The sequence below is a fragment of the Heteronotia binoei genome, chromosome 2 (assembly GCF_032191835.1).
Source record: "Heteronotia binoei isolate CCM8104 ecotype False Entrance Well chromosome 2, APGP_CSIRO_Hbin_v1, whole genome shotgun sequence".
NCBI lineage: Eukaryota > Metazoa > Chordata > Lepidosauria > Squamata > Gekkonidae > Heteronotia > Heteronotia binoei.
In genome coordinates, this window is record NC_083224.1 from 102,749,652 (window position 1) to 102,774,193 (window position 24,542).

Here is a 24,542-nt window from a genome sequence, read left to right on the forward strand (position 1 = left end):
TTTAAAATTTATCTCATGGACGTCTAGGGGAGAATGAGGAAGTGAAAGATGGCATTCAAAAGATGGCATATAATTTATAAGTATACTGCTGTTAAGAAGGGAAAATTGTTAGCAGGTAGACTTTGTATTTTGCACTTTTGCCAGTATTTACTTTACCTTCCACCTTGAATTCTCCAAATCCTTTCTAAAACCAATAATACTTGCAGCCTTTGCAGCAACTGTGCTTAGCCAGTCCCAAGATAGTAACTGGAGACAATGTTCCTTTGTCTATGAACCTCCCCTCCCCAACTGCAACTACAGTCTTAAAACTATGGGCTACTGCTTGTTGGTTAATCTTGTGGGAATGCCATTCTCTGAAGTTCCACAGAATTCTGGCTTTCAAGTTCCCCAAATGGGATGAGCTAAGGTCAGAACATTTCTGCCAAAAAGGGCTGACGCTTGCTCATGTAGGAGTGCCTGAGCAAGTCCTTGCTAAAAGGAATACCCTGTGCCATGAGTGTGGAACTCTTTTATAGGCTCAGAGACCACTTTTCCTTCATGATTCTGGGGTAACAGAACTGAAACAGGGACTGTTCTCTCATTTTCATGGGGGAAAGAAGTCTGGGGCTGTACAGCTGGGTTTGCCCTTTCTTTAATACTAGCTTCTAACTTTTTCTGGAGTTCTTGATTTTTCTTAGCAAGCTGTTTGATTTCTAAATCTTTTTCATGGGTAGGATTTGTAAGCTCTTCTCATTTCTCATGTTCCCTTTGCTCTAGCTGAAACCCAAAACAAAAGATGTAGACCTGGTGTCGCCTAGGTGTCAATTTGGCTATCCATTGACATGTTTAACAGCTTTCACCCCAGGAGTTTTCCTCTCCATTCTTTCTATTAATGGTTACCCTGGAGCCTCTCCATTGGCCCATTGTTACCTGGTAGTCCGATCAGATAACATAGGACATCAAATAGAAACGACCAATGAGGGTTGCTGTGGAAAACGCCACCTGCTGGTGGTAGTGAAGAAAAGCCACTAAAAGAAGCAAGGATGCCATAGGATGGGAAAAACTCCGCTTAAATAGTGGTCTTGGAAAATACGGCGCAAGACTGGGCCGGAGATGGCTTCACTGCTGTTCCAGGATTTCAAGTGTAGATGGTAGCAAAAAAGCCGGAGCAAGACAGTAGTGAGGCCAGTTTTCAGTGTAGATGGCCACATCTGAAAGGGTAGTATTACTGGGTCTTTTGCCCAGTGTAGAATCGGCCACAGCAGCTGCCCTTTCAAGCACAACCTCTGTGAGAGCTATGGCAGACCCAAGGCCATTCCAGCAGCTTCAAGTGGAGGAGTGGGGAATCAAACCTGGTTCTTCCAGATAAGAGTCCACACACTTAGCCGCTACACCAAACTGGCTCTCATTTTGTTTTCATGGTTCTTTTTTTGGGCTTTTGTTTTCATGGTTCTTTTCGATTGAACTTTGAGATACTGGAATGAAATTTGGACACATTTTTAGGGCGAAATTCTGAGTTTTGTTTTAGAATTCCAGTTTGACCCTCATACCCATTTTCAAAGGGGATGAAAGATGAAAAATGCAATACAATAATGTAATGCAATACAATACATCTGTTTGAGCAGTAAGATATCAGAATGAAAGACGGAACTTTTTATTCTGGCCTTATAGGGAACTGGTGTGTGAAAAAACATTGAGAAAGAGCTAAATTTGGCTTTAAAAATGTGAATTCCAATGAAGAGCAGAAAAATTACAAGACTTGGAAATATATGATTAAATGGTGCCTGAATATTATCTTTCTTGTCCAGCCTTTTACACTGAGGCATGGTGCTCTGTATCAAATAACCCCAATCACTGATCACTTTACACTATGCATTATTTAGATGCACACTAAGTTGTTTTAAACGTAGACATTCCCCCCCTCAAAATGTAAACCATGGATGCAAATAAGCATATGTAACAAGCTGGTAAATTCATACAGAAAGCTATGAATGCTTAGTTACGGTGTACGCTCTGTAGTAAGCCAGAGTTTGCTATTGTGTAATCAATCTGTAGTAAGCCTGAATTTGCTACTGTGTAATGCTACGTCTGTGAAAATTAAAATCTCTAAAGTATCTGATCAGTTATATGAGCTTCTTTGACTGAAATATGCCTTGATGATCCTAATATTGTTAGCTTAACATAACTGGCACCAGCTGTGAATCGCATTCTTTTCCAAACAGAAACTGGAAGACAGGGATGGGCACGAACCAAAACATGAACCTCAGTTCATGCACAAACTGGGCTAGTTTGTGTTTTGTGAACTACCAGTTCATGAAACATGCTTCCAACAAACCAACCCTGAACCTCCCATGGGAAGTTCAGGAGGTTCAGGCACACTTCATGCCTATTCTTGGCTTCCCCAAGCATCACACAGATGCAGGTGCCAGAGGAAGGCAAGGGAAGACAGCTTGAACTGTCTTCTCTCCTGGGATCAGCTTCCATAGCTAAGTTGGTAAGTTTTTAATGTTTTAGATATTATTCTATATACTTGTACCAAATATATATTACATTCAATTTCAATTACTAATTTTCAATATTCAAGGAATGGCAACCACTTCCAACTTGAATTGGTTGGCAAAAGGTTCTTTTGCCAACCAATTCAAGTTGGAAGCAGTCGCTGCTCCTCAGATAGGCTGAGTTAGCTATATGCAAGATCTGATCAAGAATGGTTTCGGATAAGAGCTTCTTATGAATGTAATGTCTGTTGAAGTTAACACAACTCTGATGAAGACCAGTATGAAACAAGATCTGACTTGGGAAACTCATCAATTGCAATCACTACTTCTATGAAATTTCAATTGCTAGTCGCAGTTGCTACTTCTTGAGACTATTGTTGCAACATGTACTCTCTAATACAAGACTATTAGTAAACCTGTTCCTTTGCCTATCAAAGCTATGTAAATTTCTATGTTGAAAATTAGTAATTGAAATGCAATGTAATACAAATTTGGTTCAAGTAGATAGGGTAATATCTGAACTTGTAAAAAGTGATCAATTTAGCTGATTGTGAAACATAATTATAAAAAAAGATTGGTTGTTTTATGCAGTGTTTTTTCTGTTGTTTCTAAGATAAGGTAGTATAGAAGATGGCTAATAAAATGTGAACAGGCTTTGGCAGTTGTGCAGACCTGTTGTTTAAACAGGGCAACATTCCAAGACCCAAATGTGATTGTGGTGCAGCCCGTCAAACTATTTTCCATCTGTCACAGGAATCATAGAATCATAGGGTTGGAAGGGACCTCTAGGGTCATCTACTCCAACCCCCTGCACAATGCAGGAAACTCACAAACACCTCCCCCTAAATTCACAAGATCATCATCACTGTCAGATGGCCATCTAGCCTCTGTTTAAAAACCTCCAAGGAAGGAGAGCCCACCACCTCCCAAGGAAGCCTATTCCACTGAGGAATCGCTCTAACTGTTAGGAAGTTCTTCCTAATGTTGAGCCGGAAACTCTTCTGATTTAATTTCAACCCATTGGTTCTAGTCCTATCTTCTGGGGCCACATAAAACAATTCCACCCTCATACCCATTTTCAAATGGAGCGTCATGCTTTCTAGGGTGATGTGACAGAGCTCTTTGAATTCTCCTCAGCTGTGATTGAGTGGATTGAAAATTTAGATATTAGCATTTAGGGAGATTGCCCAATCGATCTGCATACCCACTGTATCAGCTAAGGGTGTGTGTTCAGTATAAACTGAGCTGATAAAAAAACCCCTAATAAATACTTAATCGGTATTGATCATGTATCTTCTCAGCTGGTTACTGAGTAGGCTACTGATTTGGCTATTGAAAACTGGCCACCCTGAAAAATCCAGTGGTTTTTAGGACCACTGGATAGCAGCAGTTAATGGGCATTTAAATGGCTCTCAGTCCCTTTAAATGCCTTTGAAGGCATTTAAAGGGACTGCAGACTCTTAAAATGGCTTTGGAGTTCACTCACTGCAGAGTCATGTAGTTTGGAGAAGGCATTTAAATAGATTGCTATCCCTTTAAATGCCTTCCCCCCTCCTTTGGAAACAATGGAGGATGGAGTACTTTCTTCCGGGGCCCATAGAATTGGCCCCCCTATTCTAAACATTGTGAATCTTGGGGGGGGGGGGGTTAGTAGCATCTACCTCATTTTGGTTCCTCCACCTCAAAATACAGCCCCCCCCAACGTCCCAGCTACTCGGATCAATTCTCCTTATAGCCTATGTGGACCATTGACTATAATAGTCCCTATAGGGTATTGCGGAGCTGAAAAAAATTCAACAATCCCAAATGTTCCCCAAATCCAAATACCATATCAGTATTGGCATTCAGGAATATTGGGAAATACCAATTTTGGGGGGTTCAATATACCCAAAGCAAAAAAATACTGATTTTTTTTTTGCACATCCCTAGTATCATTTATATATTTTATATTATAAGTTTCCTGTGTGTAACTCTACCATATTATAAGTAAATAATACTGAGGGAGCAGAGTCAACTGTATGGGATTTCTCTTGTGGAGTTATGCAGGTTTCTGTTCTCACACTGATGATATTCGGTATCTATGAGTCCTTTGAATGAGACAGTCCACAGCCTTAATGCTGGATGTCATCAATATGCAGATTATATCCAGCACTGTATGTCATAATGCATGCTTTCAGATGTCTTGTCTCTAAACCAGTGTTTAAAGTCTGTAGTCAGTGGCTAAAACAGCTGAAATGGAATTCAAGCAAAACAGAAGTGATTCTGGTCAGGAAGGGTGATATTAGAGAGATTGCGCTATTTGTAATGGACGGAATAGACTGTAGACTAGTTAAGAACCTGATGGTACTCAATGACCCAGTAGTTCTGTTTTAAAAGCAGGTTGGTGCAGTGGCCAGGAGTGTTTTTTATCATCATATCATTCAGTTTGCCAGCTCCTTCCTTTCGTACATGCAGCTGACCTGGCCATGCTGATCCATGGTTCTGTGACTTCTCAGTTTGTAATGCATTCTGTATTAGGTTGCCCATGAACAAAATCCAGAAAGTACAGCTAGTTAAAATATGTGGAACTCCAATTATTGTCAGGGGCTAGCTGAGAGGAAAGTATTTTACCTATCTTAAAATAGCTTCAATAGCTGCTAGTTTATCTCCAAGCAATTCAAGGTACTGGTTACGATGTTTAAAGCCCATTACAGTCTAGTACTCACAAATCTGTCTCCCCATGTGCCCCATTGCACAACCTGTGGTTCTCAAGTTGCTACCTACTGGTTTCCCCCCACTTAAGGTGGCTTGTCTATAGTATCAACAAGAGGCTGTACCTTTTCCATTGTAGCTCCCACTTTTTGGAATAAATGTGTATGGGGTGCTATCTATAAGAATATTTAGGGGATCTGCAAGTCTATCTTATTTGCTAGGGCTTTTAACAGAATATAGATAGTAGGCCTCTTTTTCAGAGTGAGAGTTGTTTGGGATGTTATTTCATGTGTTCTATATTGTGATTTTTTAAAATTGTGATTTGTAAGCTGCCTTGAGCGCAACAAAAAGTATGATATAATTGTTGATAAATAAACAAGTGCTAGAAGAAATGTATTAGAAATAGCAGACATGTTCCTTTACCACAGAAAATTCTGAGAACCACAATAATTCAGTAATCTATCAGTACTGTATGTTTGTATAGTCTAAAATAGCAATTTGTATGCCCCTCAGGGAAAGGTTTGTTGGTGCTCCATGGGCCAAAGTGGATGCAGCATCGAAAACTGCTGACTCCAGGTTTTCATTATAATATTTTGAAACCCTACGTGGCACTGATGGCAGATTCAACAAAAATAATGCTGGTAAGCGCTGGCACAGGAATTGCAGGATAAAAAAGAAAACAGTGTGCTGGAATATACTTAGGGTGCCATATAATGCATACTACTTATGCAGCAATATCCTGTGAAAGGAGGAACACCCAAATAAACATGGGATATTATAGAATAATAGATCCTGCCATTTGTTAGAATTATTAGGCACATAGAGGAAAAAAGCCTCCTGAGGGAAAATCAGCATGCCTTCTGCACAGGGAAGTCCTACCTCACTAGCCTTTTGGAGTTCTTTGTGAAACTGAACAAGCATGTAGACAACAGTGACCTGGTAAACATTATATACTTAGACTTTCAAAAGGCTTTTGACAAGGTACCTCACCAAATTAAATTTGTCAGTCATGGGATAAGAAGACAGGTTCTCTTATGAATTAAAAATTGGTTAAATGACAGGAAGCAAAGAATAGGAATAAATGGACAGTTCTCACAATGGAGGGAAGCAAGCAGTGGGGTATCAGTGTTACCCAAATAGGCAGTCTCCTAATTAGTTGGGGGGAATTAGCTAAAGGAGACAAAGTGAGGGACGAGTAACTGGAATCTCCACCTATGTATGCCAGGATTTTTCCCTTTAAGAGAACTTTTAAAATAAACCAATCAGATGTTCAACTGGAAAGGTTTTATTAAAAGAAAAAATAAAACAAAATGCACAAATAAACACACACAAGGGCTATCTAGGAAGTAAAGGGGAAAAGCAATTTTATGGAAGGGTAATAATTACTGCTCTTGAAGAGGTCTGCAAAAGCAGCAAAACTGCCAGTGTTTCAAGAGAGAAAAAAGCCCACAAAATGGGGGTGTATGTGGAAGATCCAAGGCACACACACAACTACTGGGGCAGCAGAGTGGTCAGTTATAGGGCAAAACCCTCTGGTGGGGATGACATATATGCCAGAAAACAATCACCAAATGGCTTTTCAGAGGATAGCAAAAAAAAAAAAAGGGTATGAAGGCTTGAGGGCTCCACAGATACCAGACGAAGGGCAATTGTGAAAGTAAAAAGATGTAGGCACCGATTAATTGCTGTTTAATCAAGGGATAATGGGTGACAAGAAGTGAGTCCGAGGCAATGTTGGGATTATGTTGAGTGAATCAGTAGGTCCTGGACAGGGGTTGTTGTAGAAAAATAGGTGGCAGAGTTCATTAGCATAACTTATTAGCATATGCGACCCCCCAGCCAAAAGCAACCCGATGCAAGAAAGGAGGGCCCTGGGCAAGCGAGGCCTGCTTGGGTTGGCTAGAGATCCAGCCAGCCAAGCAGGCCTCGCTCACGTGGGGCTGTCATGGGCCCTGTCCCCGTCAAAAGGTGAACAAACCACCCACCACCCAAAATCACATAGGAAGTGGAGAAAGGGTGGTGTGGGCTTCTCCAGGGATTAATTAGGGCTGCTGGGAGCGTGGCAAAGCCCCTGGTGGCTGGCTGCCTGCCTGCTCTCCTAATCCAGGGATTGTTATGCAGCTGCACCTACTATTCAATGGACAAGGTAGGTGAGGAGAAAGAGGGGAAACCATCAGAAAGGTTCAGGAGCTGCACTTCTGTGAGCTCCTGCTGAATCTGAAGCCTGGTCATAGGTGACCCATTGTTTTAAAGTCATGTATCACTCTGGGGCAAGGAGGGAGTAGTAGCCAGCCAGCCACTTCTGACTCGCTTTTTGAAATGTGTTTTCCTGGGCTGATGCCTGGCTGGCATCCATCTCGGTCCATTTTGACCCAAGCAGTGCCTGCACTAAGATACTGGGGTGCTGAATGGATTAAAAAAAACGAGGCCACACCATAGATCTACATAGGGGCATTATAATATCTGTCATTTTTGTTCAATCCTAATAGTAGTCGTAATAGTAGTATATAAGCTATAAAGCAGGGGTGTCAAACATGTGGCTCAGGGGCTGAATCAGGCCCCTGAGCAACTGGTTTTCATCTGCTTCCTTCACCCTCTCTCTTGCTTCCTTCTGTATTACAGCTTGCTTTGCAAGGCTTGCTCAAATGCAAAGGAGCTACAGAGCAAAGCCTCTGTTTTCTCCATTGACTGAGGCTCCTCCCTTGGGGAGGAAGGGGGGAGGCAGAGCTTGTTTTGCCAGGCTCTCTCAACTGCACAGCAGAGTTACTGAGCCAAGCCTTTCTTCCTTCTATTGGCTGGGACTCCTCCTCCTACTGGTCCCCTGGGGAAGGAAGGAAAGAGTCAGAGCTTCCTTTGCCCAGTTCCTGAATCCTGTGGGAGAAATACAAAGAAAGCACCTTTAAGACCAGCAAGTGCTAACGTTTTAAGTTTGTTTTTTTTTTAAACTTTAATTGTGTTTGTATCCTTTATAAAGTTTATATCTCTGCTATCTAATTTTAAATAGGAACACACACACTCTGGCCTGACATGGTCCGGCCCAACAAGGTCTCATTTATGTCAGATTCAGCCCTCATAATAAAATGAATTTGACAGCTCTTCTATAAACTGTCCCTCTGTAAGAGGAGGGGTCTGACTACTAACAATACAAGAATGGTTATTGGGGTCAGTACTATTTAATTTGTTCATAAATGATTTGGAACTAAGGCTGAGTAGTGTAGCAGCCAGCTTTGCAGATGACATAAAAGTATTCAGGATGATGAAAACCAAGGCTGACTGTGAAGAGCTCCAGGAGAATCTTCACACATTGGATGAGTGGGTGACAATGTGGCAAATGAAGTTCAGTGTTGGTAATTGTAAGGGGATGCACATTGGGACAAAAAAAAAATCCCAATTTCAAGTATATGCAAATGGAGTCTGAACTTGCTGTGATTGAGAAGGAAAAGATCTTTGGGTCACAGTGGGTGGCTCAATGAAAGTGTTAACCCAGTGTGCAATTAAAAAAGACAAAAATATTACTATTATGACTACTATTAGGATTGAACAAAAATGACAGATATTATAATGCTCCTGTGTAGATCTATGGTGTGGTCTCATTTTTTAAATACAATTCTGGTTCAAAAAGGACATCATTCAGCTAGAAGAAGTACAGAAGAGGGTTCAGTTCACTGTGATGATATCACAGAATCATAGAGTTGGAAGGACCTCCAGGGTCATCTAGTCCAACTCCCTGCACAATGCAGGAAACTCACAAATACCTCCCCCTAAATTCACAGAATCTTCATTGCTGTCAGATGGCCATCTAGCCTCTGTTTAAAAATAGATATGATGGCAAGTGTCAGAGATATGATGGCAAGTGTCTCACAAGATATAATGAAGGTTGCAGTCTTTCAAACGGAAAATGTGAGATTAGCCCTGACACTTCTTTTTACCCTCAGGATTTGTATTGTAGTCCTAAACAGATTTACTCCCTTCTAAATCCATTTACATCAATGGATTTAAAAGGAGGTGGCTTTGCTTGGATTTCACAGTTAATCTTAAAAAAAAAAAAAGCTGAGAATGTTTTTGAACATATGCAGAGTTTTCTCATAACTGAATAATCATGTACCACACATGCAGGATATATGAAAGAGCTTCTAGATAAAAGTTATTCCTGACAAGCTTTAAATTGTATGTTTACTAAAAGAGTTCTACCCCATCCTTCTAACCAAGTTCAGAGATTCACCTGTGGTATCTCTCTTATTCAAAATAAAGCACTAAATCCAGGGAGAAAAATCTTCTTTCAATTATCATTAGGGGCTGCTTCTAGTTTAGGTACCATGAACAAAAACTACTTTACTTAGGTAAAAGTATATCAGACAAGTGATTAAAAATCCAAAGTTAAGCAAAGTGTGATTTTCATACGTATGTTTGTGACAAGGAGAAAAGGCAATGGATGCTTTTGTAGATCCCTTGTAGTAGGCACTGTGTGAATGACAGAAGTCTACCTGTCTAAGAATATGTAGGCTGGTGCTAAGAAATCAGAGGAAAAGGATCTGAGAACCAAAATACCAAGGCAAAGCAGATGCAGGAGATAGGCCCTGGGATGTATCCAGCGATGCGGGAATCTTCATGCCAGTATCTTACCCAAAGGGTAAAGGGTCACTGACCTTTTCTTTAATGAGAACCTAAGTAATGAAAAATATCCCGAGGTGCTTCACACAAACAGCCCCACTCCAACTGAGAGCCAGTTTGGTGTAGTGGTGAAGAGCAGCAGACTCTAATCTGGAGAACCAGGTTTGATTCCCCACTTCTCCACATGCAGCCAGCTGGGTGACCTTGGGTCGGTCACAGTTCTCTTAGAGGTGTTCTCTCAAGAGCAGTTCTCTCAGAACTCTCTCAGCTCCACCTACCTCACAGGGTGCCTATTGTGGGGAGAGGAAGGGAAGGAGATTGTAAGCCACTCTAAAACTCCAAGTGATGGCTGGAGTATAAATCTAACTCCTCCTCCTCTCCTCTCCTCCTCCACTAGAAATGAAGCTGTCAGCTAAGCACCACAGAGAAAACCTTTATGAAATAAAAGCTTTTTTAAAATAAAAATTACAGCACATATTTTTTGTGATTCTTACCCCCACCTGTGGGTCTTCTAGGACAGGAAAAAGTAGACCTTATGTTTCAGGAGCTACTTAATTGTTTCCCAAGTGCTTTGGGATCTACTAGTCACAAAATGGCACCTTGGTGGGTAGAGCAGGTCAAAAAATGACAGCTTCTTCAAAAATTGTGGTGTTTCAGACCAGCTTGTAGTGCTCAAGTGAAACTTTTTTTTTTTTTTTGCTGTTTTGAACATGAAGCTGCCTTATACTGAATCAGACCTTTGGTCCATCAAAGTCAGTATTGTCTTCTCAGACTGACAGCGGCTTTCCAGGGTCTCAAGCTGAGGTTTTTCACACCTATTTGCCTGGACCCTTTTTTTGGAGATGCCAGGGATTGAATCTGGGACCTTCTGCTTCCCAAGCAGATGCTCTACTACTGAGCCACTGTCCCTCCCCGAAAGTAACCTCCTCCACCTGAATTATAACTGGTTCTATATGGAGTATCCATGCCTTTAAAGGTGCCATAGAAGTTTTTCTCCTCTTTTTGCATGGTGATATTTTTAAATTGTCTGAAGAAGTCACATAATTTATTTGAACAGTCTAAATTCGTTTTGCACTCTTTGAGAGGGACAAATGGAGGATATGAACTGTGAACCATTTCTGTCCCACTGACTTAGGACAAATGGGAACAGCTGACTGCACAGGAGGCATCAGTGGATCTCTTCAAACATGTGAGCTTGATGACACTTGATAGCATCATGAAATGTGCTTTCAGTTACAACAGCAACTGTCAAATGGGCAGGTTAGTATTTATCATGTTTGACCTATGAGTGAAGTCTCCTTAGTTGGTTTGAAATATTTTGTTCAGCAATTTAAAATGATCCAGACACTGAATTTCCATCCATTGTGAAATACATGACAGATCCATCTTATGCTCAGCTCAGCCACTACTGTATATGGGAAGGGTTTGTAACCTGTCACTATTAAACTATGTCAACATTCAGAGCAGCAGATCAACAAAGAGTCAATATAAGAAAGCCTATTTATATACTGTTTAACATTATTGATAATTGCATAGGGGACTACCTTTACCTTTTTATCATTTCCCTTTCTGTAAAGCAGTTCTAAGAAGCCCTTTTCAATACTATTATGTATTATGGATGTTGTTCCAGCAAAGGCTGAAGGGGGGATGTGCAGCGAGTGTGCTCAGAGCCAGCTCTGAGCACGCCCGCTGCCTTCCAGACTCTGCTGCGGCTCGGGAGGCCTTGGCAAAGTCTGGGGGGGGGGATGTAGCTGTGACATCATTATGATGTCATTGGGGTGCACACGGAAATATCAATGGGGGGCAGAGAATCAGGGTTCAGCCTAGGGGGGCAGGCACCCCTAGCACCAGGCCTAGTCCAAGTCCAAAACAGAAGACAGGGCTATATCCTGGAGGAGTGGACTGAATCTTGGGGCTCTTCCTATACATCAAAGGCAGCTGCTGACGTATCTGCCTCCTTTTGTGGTGGTGTGTTGGGGAACTTCCCAGTCCCCCAAACCAGGTTCCAATTTGGTGGGTAGGGCTGGCTAGGCACTCTCCTTGTTAGGGAGAGAGAGACACGCACAAACCAGTGCTTTGTGAATTCAATTTATTAGATTCCAAGCAGAACATTGTAAAGACACATTCAAAACATATAAAGAAACATACAGTATACACTCAAATAATTAAGATTAAGGAATATATTCTGGCTACAGACCAAGGCCCAGTGTCAACACGTGGCATTGATGAGCAGCCCCAACCACTGGTAAACCAGAGTTACATATCTTTCTTGGACATATAGCTTCTAATGTTCCTACTGACATATAGCTGTGGTATGTGACACAGGACAACCTGTAACTGATCAGAACTGATCTGATGTACTGACCCAAATCCCTCCCCTTCTTCCTATCTCTGGAGTCAGGAAGCTCTTAGAAAGTCAAGAAAACTAGGTTCTGATACTCTGTCTACTTAAACTTTAATAGTGGCACCACTAACTCTTGGAATGTGTAAACACCCTCAGGCAAAAGTAATGTACAGGATTATCAGTACCAGACGGCCACAGCACCAGCTGAGTTCTGCAGCTTCCTGGGAAACAGAACCAAAGATTCAACTATAGAAGCTAATTTACTATAGAAGTTAAAGTAACAGGTTTAGCAGGGGACTGAGACTCAATCCAGCCCTAATTCCACAACAGTGTTAGGTGACCTTTGCCTCCTCCTCTGGGTCTTTGGCTTTTTCACTGGATGACGAGGAGTTCACACTTTGGTCTATGACAAGCACTTGGCCAAAGCATTGCTTTGCAACTTGCCCTGGGCAGAGTGGGTGGCCACTGCTGCACAGTCACTTAGTCATGCTGCAGCCAAGCCAGGCACTGTAAAACGACCCCCTCCCTTTCTTCCTTACCTTTGCCTTCGTCCAGGAAACGGTGGAGAATCTGTGTGCATGCAACAAATTTTTTCTCCCTTTAGCTCTTCATTCTCACTCTCCTTCCTTTGGTCGCCACCACCAATCCAAGCTATGCCTTTCCTTTTCCTACCCACAGGCACAAATAGGGCCTGTGTGTGTTTGTGTCAACAGGTTCATGCTCTTCCCTGACCAGCTGTCTGTAGCTTATTCAAGAGGTTTTAGTCCAGGTGTAGATGAGCTGTCCAGCAACTTGGGTGAGAATTTTGACCACAGTTTGAGATTTTTAAAAGGAAAAGATCTTTAAATAAACCTCAATTCGCTACTGTACTGTTATGTATAAGGTATAGTATATGATTCCTGCCAGGCTCATTGGAGCCAGGAGAGCAGAGCTTGGGGACTTGGGAACAATGGACAACAGGATCCAAATACGTGATGCTCTACACCAATCACAGGCCCCCTGCCTGTTTGAATGAACCAATGGCCTTCTTGCGTGGGAACCTGGAGTTGTATATAGGTTTGGCCCGTGGGCCTATTCAGCAGTCTTGTAGGAGCAGCCTTCCGCCATGCTGTCCTTAATAAAGAGTTATCACTGTTCTCTCGTCTCCTCGATGTTTGAACCCACTATATTATAGTGGCGACGAGGATGGGATCCTGATAGGCGCTCCAGCAACCGGCACCACACCACGCCTCGCAGCAGCTGTTCCAGCTCTGCACATCGCACAGCTATCACTAAAGTAGGTCGCCAAGCCAGGAATGGAGATGTGTGAAGACAGAGCATCCAGTGTCCAAGGCCCAGCTCCAACCATGCCGTGGTGCCCAGCCCGCATGAGCACATTCTGGAGTTCAATCCCGCTCACCCGGAACGGTGGGAAAGATGAGAGAAGAGACTAAACTTCTATCTCCTCTACCACGACATCACAAATGAGCTAAAGAAGAAACAGCTATTGCTTAGCCTCTGCAGGGAGAACACGCTGGAGTTAGTGGAGAACCTGATGTCGCCAGTGTCGTTGACCGACAATGCAGCCACGTACCAGGTCATCACAGAGAGGCTGACAGAGCACTTCTCCCCTCAGCCAACGCAGATGTCCAAGCATCTGGACTTCCATAAGCAGGTACAAAAGACTGGTGAGCCCGTTGCCACATTCCTGGCAGAGCTGCGCCGCCTCGCCTGGGAGTGTGGCTTCGTTAGCCTTGTTGAAACTCTTCTGGACCATTTTGTGGCCGTCCTCAGAGACGAGAAACTACAGGCGAAGCTGATGAGGCCCAAGACCCTCACACTGGCAGATGCCCTGAGTGAGGTGACCGCTTATGAAAAATGGCATAAAGAGCGGCGCACAATAGGAGCACACTAGGTTGCCAGTGGGTCCAACTCTGAAGACGCGCTAAAGACGTACCAGGCCCCAAAGCTCCAACCGCCATGTGCAACTAGGTGTCCCAGACAGGAGGATGCATCAGCTGCAGGGAAGCCCACGAGCGTCAGTCCTGCAAGTTTCAGAATGCCATCTGCCACATGTGTGGGAAAACCAGACATCTAGCACGTGTCTGTCGGTCAAAGTTGCTGCACCAAGGGGACAACTCGCGACAGAAAGATTGCTGCTGCCACGAGGGCGCACTCGTGGAAGACATCCAGGCACTCACCACAGCGGGGGGATCAGATATGCCAGCTTCCCATGCCTTCCCCTGACAAATTCAAAGTAACCGTGCTTCTTTTTTTTTACTCAATTTTCTTTATTTACATTTACAGTATACCACAAAACTATAACAAATCAATAAAAAGGTGAGATAGTGTCACTCTCCATCATCCATTCATATGCAACACTTTGTTCTTATTTTCTTTTTTGTTCCTTATTTTGCCCTTCAATCTTAGCCTAGTTACATCCTTCATTTCATTTACACTTACATAACCATTCATAGAGCATTGACCAATCCTGTATCTTCTTTTTACATGGTTGAGTATTAAACATGCACGTCAGTTTATCTACTTCTGCTATATCCAGTACCTTTACTATCAGCTCATCTATAGATGGAACTTCCTTTCTCTTCCAAAATTGCGCAAATATAATTCTTGCAGTTGTTATTATATGAATTATTATATATTTTGTTGATTTATCCTTCTTATTTAAAAGCATATTTAGCAAGAATAACTTGGGTTTAAATGGTATTGTTAGTTTCATTATTTTTTGTATCAACTCATGGACCTTTAGCAACTTTGCAGGTCCACCATACAGTATATGATAATGTGCCCACCTGCTTCTCGCATTTCCAGCATAGACTGGATAATCCCGGATACATTTTTGCCAATTTTCCTGGTGTTATATGCCATCTATATATCATTTTAAAAATATTTTCCTTGTATGCTACCAATCTTGTTATTTTAGCATTTGTCATCCATACCTGGGGCCATTCTTCTAGTTCCATGTTATGTCCTACATTTTTGGCCCATTGTATCATCACGTCTTTTACTTCTTCGTCCTGAGTTTCTATTCGAAGAAGATACTTGTAAATTCTACTAATCAGTTTTTCTTCTGTACCAAATAAAATTTTATCTCATTCACACTCTTTTACATAAAAAACAGTTTCTTTATCCTTACAATATCTTGCATTTAATTGCATCATGGGCCACCAGTCTGAGACTATGTTCTGCACTTTCAACTCATTTGCTGACTTTAGTTGTCCTGATCCAACACATCTTTGTACCTATATACAGAGTCATATTCTATTTGATAAGCTTGGGTAAAAACATCAGATGGGCTGACCCATAAAGGAATCTTAGTATAGATTTGCTTCTTTATTTTCTCCCATACTATTCCTAACGACTTCCTCACCAAATGGGTATAAAAGTGTTTCTGCCCTTCTTTTTGGTACCAAATATATGCATGCCATCCTGATTTTAAATCGTGGCCTTCTAATACTAACAATCTCTCATTATCCATTTTTAACCACTCTTTGACCTACACCATAGTGCCTGCCTTATAATACAACTCCCAGTTCGGTAGTGCTGCCCCCCCTCTTTCTTTGGCATCCTGAAGCAATTTAATCTTAATTCGTGGTCTCCTGGTTTGCCAGATAAATTCCCTTGTGATCTTATCAAGTGCTTGGAAAAAAAGACTTTTGCAATATTATTGGAATAACTTGAAATAGAAACATCACTTTGGGCAACGCTAACATTTTAACTACTGCTATTCTTCCTAAAAAGGATAGCTAAAGTTTCTCCCATCTTTTCATATCTTGTTTAATTTCTTTTATTAGTTTTTCATAGTTATCCTCATATATAGCATTGCATCTACTTGTTAATTACACAGCCAGATATTTTGTTCTCTTTACAATTTGAAATTGTGTTTTTCTTTCCAGCTCTAGACATTCTTGTTTACTAATATTCTTTGCTAGTATTTTAATTTTTTCTGTGTTGACTTTCATGCTCGCCACTTTCCCGAATTCATTCAATTCCCTCTTTAAGGCATGTACCGAATTTAGCGGATCCTCCAAAATAAAGACTAAATCATTGGGCACATTTCCCTGAATGTGAAGGCTGAGATGACCGTCTGGCCTGCCCCAGAGTCTACCTCCATTTTGCAGGGCCTGCCCTCTATTAGCAAAGTGACCATGCTAATAGAGGGCAGGCCCTGCAAAATGGAGGTAGACTCTGGGGCAGGCAGGTCAGATGGTCATCTCAGTCCGCACATTCAGGGAAATGTGCCCAGGAAGAGAATCCCAGTTACGGCCATCCTCATTCGTAGTTTGTGACTTCCAGAAAAGGAAGGTCGCCATCCTGGGGGTAGGAAAAGTCCACGTAAGATATGGCCAGTTCATGGGCAAGTTTCCCCTTATTGTAGTGGAGGGGGATCTGTGTCGCCTACTAGGGCAGTCCTGGTTTGAGGCCCTGGGAATCCAGGTAATGGGTATACATCAAGCCCCCACCCGGAAGGACTTGCAGAAGGTGTGTGAAGAATTTCCCGCCATTTTTGATTGCACCTTGGGAATGTACACCGGATCCCCCATGACCTTACAACTAAATACGAATGTGCAGCTCATAAGGCTGAAGGCCTGGCACATGCCGCTAGCTCTGAGACTCAAGATTGAGGAGCTAGACTGCCTCGTGGCACAAGGAGTCCTGGAGCTGGTGGCAAACACCAAATGGGAAACCCCTATAGTCACCCCAGTAAAGCCCAATGGCAGCATGTGCATTTGTGCAGACTACAAATGCACAATTAACAAGGCGCTGCCAGGCCATGCTTATCCGGTTCCAGTGGTCAGTCACGTGCTGGCCTCTCTAGCAGGGGCTAAGATTTTTTGGAAAGCTGGATCTGGCTCAGGTATACCAGCAGCTTCTGGTGGACGCTGCCACCGCAGAGGCACAGACAATCATCACACACAGGGGGCTTTTTGGGTCAAACGGCTGCAGTTTGGCATCAGCGTGACCCTGGGGATCTTTCAGACTCTCTCCTTAAAGGGATTCCTGGGGTCCAGCCATTCTTTGATGATATGCTGATTGCCGTAGCCACAGAAGAAGAGTTTGCGTCCCGCCTCTGGGTCATATTGCAGTTTTGACGGGGTGGGGTTGAAAGTAAAAAGGGGAAAGTGTAGGGGGTTTCTACCATTGACTTCCTATGGTATACAGTGGATGTGGCGGGAATTCATACCGCATGGACAAAATCAGGGTGATATGTGATTCTCTGGCCCCCAAGAACAAGGCAGAGCTACAGTCATTTCAGGGACTCCTCAATTTTTACCATGCCTTCCTTCCCCACAAGGCGGTGTTAGCGGAACCTCTGCATCGCCTCTTGGACAAAAGGGCCCCGTGGGTTTGGGGTCGCCGGCAAGCTGCTGACTTTCAGGCAGTAAAAGACATTTTAACTTCAAATAGCTTGCTGGCACACTTTCATAAGCAGCTGCCCGTCATCTTGGCCTGTGACGTACCGCCATACGGGGTAGGGGCAGTCTTAGCACATGTGCTTCCAGACGGCTGCAGGGTCCCGGTAGCATATGTGATGGAACCGGCCCGATTCTGCCTTCAGACCCGGTCCCGTCAACTCCCTATTGAGTCGCCAACTCCTGGAGGGAGCTATTTCTCCTCCGGCCACTTGGGCTCACTGCCACCACCTGCTCAGTCTAGGGGTTCAGATTGAGAGGAACAGGACTCCCAATCCCCCTCTCCAGCTATGAGGCCAGGCCTCAAGGTCCTCTGCCACCCAGTACTTGGGTATCACAGAGACCACAGCACTTCTTCAGGGAACCCCTGGAGGATTGGCACCTTATCCAACTGCATGCCTTCCCCCTTCCCCGGGGCCCCCTTCATAAAGCAGCGTGGTCTAAAGCGGTTGGGGATCTATGTGGTACAGAGTTTGACTGCCAGCATTCAAAACAGTAAAAATATTTAATTAAAAGAGAAAAAGAAAAGAAAAACAAAACAAAACAAAAACAGTTGCATGTAAAAGGTTAGCACAGCACAGCACCCGCACAGCAAACAGCATGACAAATAAAAGGTGGTTTTAAACGCATCCTACTGTCCCTGGTCTAGACTTGCCCTGCCTTGTGGATGACTTACTTGGTCTGACTGCCTGGGGTCCTCCTGAGTAGGCCTCTCTCACAGTCAGGAGCCCACAGACTCACAAACTCTCTCTTGGAGAGCCAGCTGCAGACTGCCCCTTTTTCCACCTAACTCAAATAAATAAAACAAAAGAACTTCTTGCCCCTCTAGGAGGCTTTCCCCCTAGAGTTGCTGGTTTAATTTGCTCCCACATCTCATCCCTGTTAGACATCATAATTCCCGAAGACCCTACAACAATACTTCTTAACCATTGGCCTGGCTCTAAATTGTCACCTTCGAAAAGATCCTTAGTTGCCAAACTGTTAACCGCCGCAAAAACCACTGTAGCTCAATCCTGGAAAAACACCAACAACCTGTCCCTTGATACCTGGCTCCTAAAAATCTGGGACCACATAGCAATGGACAAAATTCAAGCATCATTGGATACCACTGATCCATACTTAGCTTACTCCAAATACATTGCGACCTCGTTTCCTATTTTAGGGAAAATCGATAGCGACCCATTTTACATTAGCTCGTATAACAAATCTAAAATGTACAAAGACTTTCTGTGGTTGTAATTTAGCGTTGGCTTTCCCTTCCCCCCCCTTTTTTTTTTTAAATTTTTATGTTCAATTTATGTTATTGTATCGCATGTTTTCATTAATGTAACTGTTTCCTATTTACGTCATGTTTATCTTTTGAAATTTTCTCAATAAAATCATTTAAACTTTAAAAAAAAAAAAAACCTCTGGAAGGGAGGGGGGGATGGAGGGAGGCTAGGCCAAAGCCTGCTTTAGTAGTTTAATGTTCCCTTCCAATGAAGCACCAACATTAACTAAGATGGCGTTCCCCCACAGCATACTATTCCTGGACTTTGCAAAAACCGGAGCACAATTATGTGCAGATTGACAAGGAGGGCCTGGCTATTGTAGCAGGGGATAAAAAATTTCATGATTTGTACGACCCTTCACCATACACACGAACCACAAGCCCCTTCTCGGAATGTTTGCCCCCAACCACCAGACGCCACAAATGCTTTCCCCGCAGGTCTTACAGTGGTCCATCTTCCTTGTGGGGTACCAGTACGACCTCCGATACCGACCAGTGAAGGCAATGGGCCACGCAGATGCATTGAGCCAGTTGCTGCTGCCTTCCATGGACCCTGCTCCTGCTCTGGCGTACCAGATCATGGCATTTGGAATCTCTTCTGGACCGCCCAGTGCATGCCACAGACGTTGCCCGCTGTTCCAGGAAAGACAAGACCCTCTCGCGGGTTCTGGACTGGGTGTGGAGGGGATGGCATTTGGAATTTTCTGTGTTTGTATCCCGCCGAGACTAATTATCTGCATACTAGGGGTGTTTGTTGTGGGGAAATAGGGTGGTGGTACCCCCTTTACTAAGGCAACATGTTCTTAATGCGCTGCACGAGACCCATCCTGGAATAGTGCGCATGAAGGCAGTGGCCTGCAGTTATGTCTGGTGGCTGGGGATAGATGATGCCATTGAGTCCTGGGTAGCTTGTTGCCAGCCATGCCAGGAGACCCAACCAGCTTTGCCAAGAGCCCCCACCCAACAGTGGGAACACACACGCAACCCTTGGTCCTGCCTGCACCTAGATTTTGCAGGGCCCTTCCAGGGGCAGATATTCTTTTTGTTTGTAGACTCCCACTCCAAGTGGTTAGAGGTAATCTCAGTAGCATCCATGTTCACCAGGGTGATGCAAGGGGCACTCTGAAGGGTTTTCACCACACATGGCTTGCCTGAAACCCTTGTCTCGGACAACGGGATGGCATTTACTTCGACCGAGCTTCAAGAGTTTTGTGGCCGCAATTTAATAAAACATAAAAGGTCGGCCCCCTTCCATCCAGCCACAAACGGCCAAGCAGAATAGATGGTGTGGGCAATCAAGGAATTGCTCCACCACATCATCCAGTGTGACTGGGAAGCCCACCTAGCTGAATGCCTACTAGCCCAACATTACACCCCTAGTACGGTTACCGGCCAAAGTCCAGTGGAACTGCTCATGGGTAGGAGGCTTAACAAACTTCTAGACTGCATGCACCCGGACTGGGCCACAAACCTACAGGAGGTACCCGAGATGGTCCAGGCACCCAGAGGTTTCGACACAGGTGACCTGGTGTTTGCTAAAAACTTTTTTTTGGAGGGGGTAGCATGGCCCAAGTCTCCAGAGTCCTGGGGATGGTAATGTATGAGGTCACATCAGAGGGGTTGGGATTCACAATGAGGTGACACGAGGACCAGTTGCGGTCACGTGAAGAAGAAGAAGAAGAAGAAGATATTGGATTTATATCCCGCCCTCCACTCCAAAGAGTCTCAGAGTGGCTCACAATCTCCTTTACCTTCCTCCCCACAACAGGCACCCTGTGAGGTGGGTGGGGCTGGAGAGAGCTCTCACAGCAGCTGCCCTTTCAAGGATAACCTCTGCCAGAGCTATGGCTGACCCAAGGCTATTATAGCAGGTGCAAGTGGAGAAGTGGGGAATCAAACCCACTTCCCCCAGATAAGAGTCCACACACTTAACCACTACACCAAACTGGCTCTCCAGAGGGTGGGGAGTCAAGTCCAGATGACCCGCCGACCGACATCCTGGAGTCGGAGACAACAGAAGCTGAAGCCCCTGCTGCTGCGGCTCAACCACCAACCAAACCTCAGGGGGAACTGAAACATCCAGCCAAACCCAAGACCCAGGGAGAACTCGAACCACTGGCCAATGCCACCAGCCCCCCCACTCACAGCACCCGAAATCGCAATCACTCCCCTGGTAGCCCCAGCGCTCAGACGGTTGACACGTGAGCACAGCAAGCCTGCGTATCTATAGGATTATGTGCAATAGGGCTTGCAAACTGAGGGGGGAGGGATGTTATGTATAAGGTTTATAGTATATGATTCCTGCCAGGCTCATTGGAGCCAGGAGAGCAGAGCTTGGGGACTTGGGAACAATGGACAGTAGGATCCAAATACCTGCTGCTATACACCAATCACAGCCCCACTGCCTGTTTGAATGAAGCAATGGCCTGCTTGTGCGGGAACCTGGAGCTGTATGTAGGTTTGGCCCGTGGGCCCATTCAGCAGTCTTGTAGGAGCAGCCTTCCACCATGCTGTCCTTAATAAAGAGTTGTTATCACTGTTCTCTTGTCTTCTCGATGCTTGAACCCACTATATTATATGCACAAAAGAGCACAGGAAAACTATAGCAAAACACCACATAACTAGGAAAAGAACTAGGAAAAGAAATAAAACATATGAGACTAATTACATTGTACAGTCTCTGTTGTTTCCTTGACATTCCCTTCCCTGGAAAGGACACAAGTCCTCTAGACCTTTGGAAAATAGAGGATGGTCATCAAGGGGGACGTCACTCCATTGCTCCTTCTTCCCCAGACCATGACTTGCGCTCTTTTGACAGTGTCCAGATCTTTTAATCCTTCCTGTTCCAGGTAGGGTTTCACTGTGACCTATCATGAAATTTGGAGCAGCTTTCACAAGTACTGCCCCGCACCTTTTCTCAAGTCAAATCAAGTGTGTGTCCCAAAACCTTTATGGCCCAACATAGCCCAAATAGCTATCTACCTTGCCCCATCCTGGCAGGTGGGAAAATGGTCATCTTCATCCTGTTTATCTCCATAAAGGAAGCTTATCTCCTCTTGGCCTGGAATCTGAGGAGTTTCTATGACTTCATTCCCAGGAGATAATGTTTTTTCTAAGTGCAAGGCTTTCCTGAATGTTAAGCTGGGTATCATGCAACTCTTTTTGTAACAGGTACCACATGTTACTTACCTAGCCAGGCTTCCCTTCATGGTGGGCTATTGTTGGAGGAGGGAGTAGGACCTTTCCAGAATTCTTGTTGTTTGGCTTCCCAGTCCATCCCTAGAGGTAGTGGACCTCCCTGCCACCTATTACTCCCATATTTTGCCATTCACAGTTATCCCAGGAATGGAATCCTTGTGGATGACAAGGGTTTACTATATAACAATCATGAACACTCACATAAGAATTAAAAAAAAATTAAAGCAACTTATGGTTGAGAAAAGTGCTAGAAATGGAACTGAGCTCTCAGAGCTAGTGTGGCATAATAGTTTGAGTGTCAGGGAGAGTCAGGTTTAAATCCTTTGGGCAAGTCACTATTCTGCCTAACCTACTTCAATGGGGAGGGGCATATATGTTACCCTGTGCTGATTGGAGGAAAGGTAAAATAAATATGTTAATAAATCCATGTTTTAGTATGCACTTTTAATATAGTCATAGCTTATATATCACTTGTTTCTCATATTATATTACAGCAATAAATATAGAATGCTTTGAAGTTACATAGTGATCTGAATTCTGCTTTAGGAATAGGTGCTAGTAATTAAGCTCACTGATAGTATTCTATGTTTGTTTTCTCTGATTCTGTGTTTGTTTCCTCCTCAGAGAAAATTCCTATGTCCAAGCTGTCTTTGACCTCTGCTTCTTAGTAAATGAAAAACTGTACCACATCCTGTATCAGAGTGATCTTATTTACTGGTTCAGCCCACAAGGATATCAGTTTCGGAAGGCCTGCCAAGTTGCGCACCGCCATACTGGTACTTTTCTTGGTCTCTTTGTCAGATCCAGATTTTGGATTGTGGGAGGTGAACTGAATCAAGGCTATGGTTTCCACCCCAGAGACAAAAAAAATGTGGCTACAGCTGTTTCGGGGGGGGGGGGGGAAGGAAAGTTCAGTGCCCAGTTAGTTCAGAAAAGTAATACTGGTGCCTAAATTATTATTATTATTATTTCAATGTATTGAATCGCCCCATCCCGGCCAATGCCAGGCTCTGGGCGATGGTACAGCACAAGAATAAAATACATACATTGATATCAGTAAAACCAGTTACATTAAAAAAGAAATTATAAACCTCGATGGTGTCTCATTTCAAGTGCTATTATTCAGCTTCCAATCATTACATCAGGCCGGGGTGGGGGGAATCCCCCCCCCAACAGGGGTGGGGAGAAGAAGGTGCCAGCATGGCAACTGTCGCTGTCCTTATGCAAAGTCTTGGCGGAACATCTTTACCTTACAGGCCCTGCAGAACTGTAAAAGATCCCACAGGGCCCTGATGTCTTCTGTCAGAGCATTCCACCAAGTTGGGGCCAGGACTGAAAAAGTCCTAGTCCTCATTGAGGACAGCCGGACCTCTTTAGGGCTGGGGATCACCAGCAGATTTCATCCAGTAGAGCGTAGTGCCCTTCCAGGGACATAGCGGAGGAGGCAGATACATTAGTCCCAGACCATTCAAGGCCTTAAAGGTCATAATCAAAATCTTGAATCTGACGCGGTATTCAATCAGCAGCCCGTGTAGCTGGCTCGGCACAGGTAGAATATGTGCCGTCCATGGTGTTCTTGTCAGAACTCATGCCACTGCATTCTGGATCCATTAGAGCTTCCAGGTCAGACTCAGGGGTAGGCCAGCATAGAGCGAGTTACAGTAGTCTAATCTGGAAGTGATCATTGCATAGATTACTGTGGCCAGGTCTGAGCGAGATAGGAGGGGAGCTAGCTGCCAGGCTTGGCGAAGATGAAAAAATGCCACCTTGGCGATATGTTTGACCTGGGCCTTCACTGTAAGTGAGGCCCAGAATTAATTAGAATTAATTAGTTCAAATACATCACCCAACGTCTTCTAATAATTTTTTTTCAGAAGTGATAGTTATAATGCCTCCTACTTCAAAAGGTGCTGTCTTAGAATTTTAGTTCACACATGGTATTTATACAAATATTGCAAATACACATAATTCATAATTTATTCAGATCCAAATTTGGGAAGTGTTTTGTGGAAGCAAATGTTAAACTGTTTTGACTAGAAGTGGGGGTGGGGTTTGCTTAGATTTATATCCTTAGTAGTCTCTAAGTAGTGCTGTTGTATCACAGTCTCTGAGGTTTTCTGGTTTTCAGCTTACCTTATGGTCTGTTTATTCACCTTATTTATAGTCTGCCTTTCTCACTGTGACACAAGGCAGATTACACAGTACGATAAACCAGATGAGGCACCCAGTAAAAAACCAATAAGGTTTGGATTGCAGAAATCTGAAAACAAGACAGTGTGTGGTTGCAATAAAAAAAGCCAACGCCATGCTGGGAATTATTAGGAAGGGAACTGAAAACAAATTAGCCAGTATCATAATGCCCCTGTATAAATCGATGGTGCGGTCTCATTTGGAGTACTGTGTACAATTTTGGTCACCACATCTCAAAAAAGATATTATAGCATTGGAAAAAGTGCAGAAAAGGGCAACTAGAATGATTCAAGGGTTGAAACACTTTCCCTATGTAGAAAGGTTAAAACTCTTGGGGCTCTTTAGCTTGG

General features: G+C 43.7%; 1 protein-coding gene across 1 annotated transcript in view; it reads left to right on the top strand.

Annotated features, from left to right (window-relative positions):
• Nucleotides 1-24,542, top strand: part of LOC132566595 (cytochrome P450 4B1-like) — a 67,256-nt gene that overhangs the window by 20,204 nt on the left and 22,510 nt on the right. Inside the window, exons 4-6 of the mRNA XM_060231779.1 lie at nucleotides 5,682-5,809; nucleotides 10,915-11,039; nucleotides 22,627-22,778. Of these exons, the coding sequence (XP_060087762.1) occupies nucleotides 5,682-5,809; nucleotides 10,915-11,039; nucleotides 22,627-22,778 (405 nt within the window). The remainder of the gene's footprint in view (nucleotides 1-5,681; nucleotides 5,810-10,914; nucleotides 11,040-22,626; nucleotides 22,779-24,542) is intronic.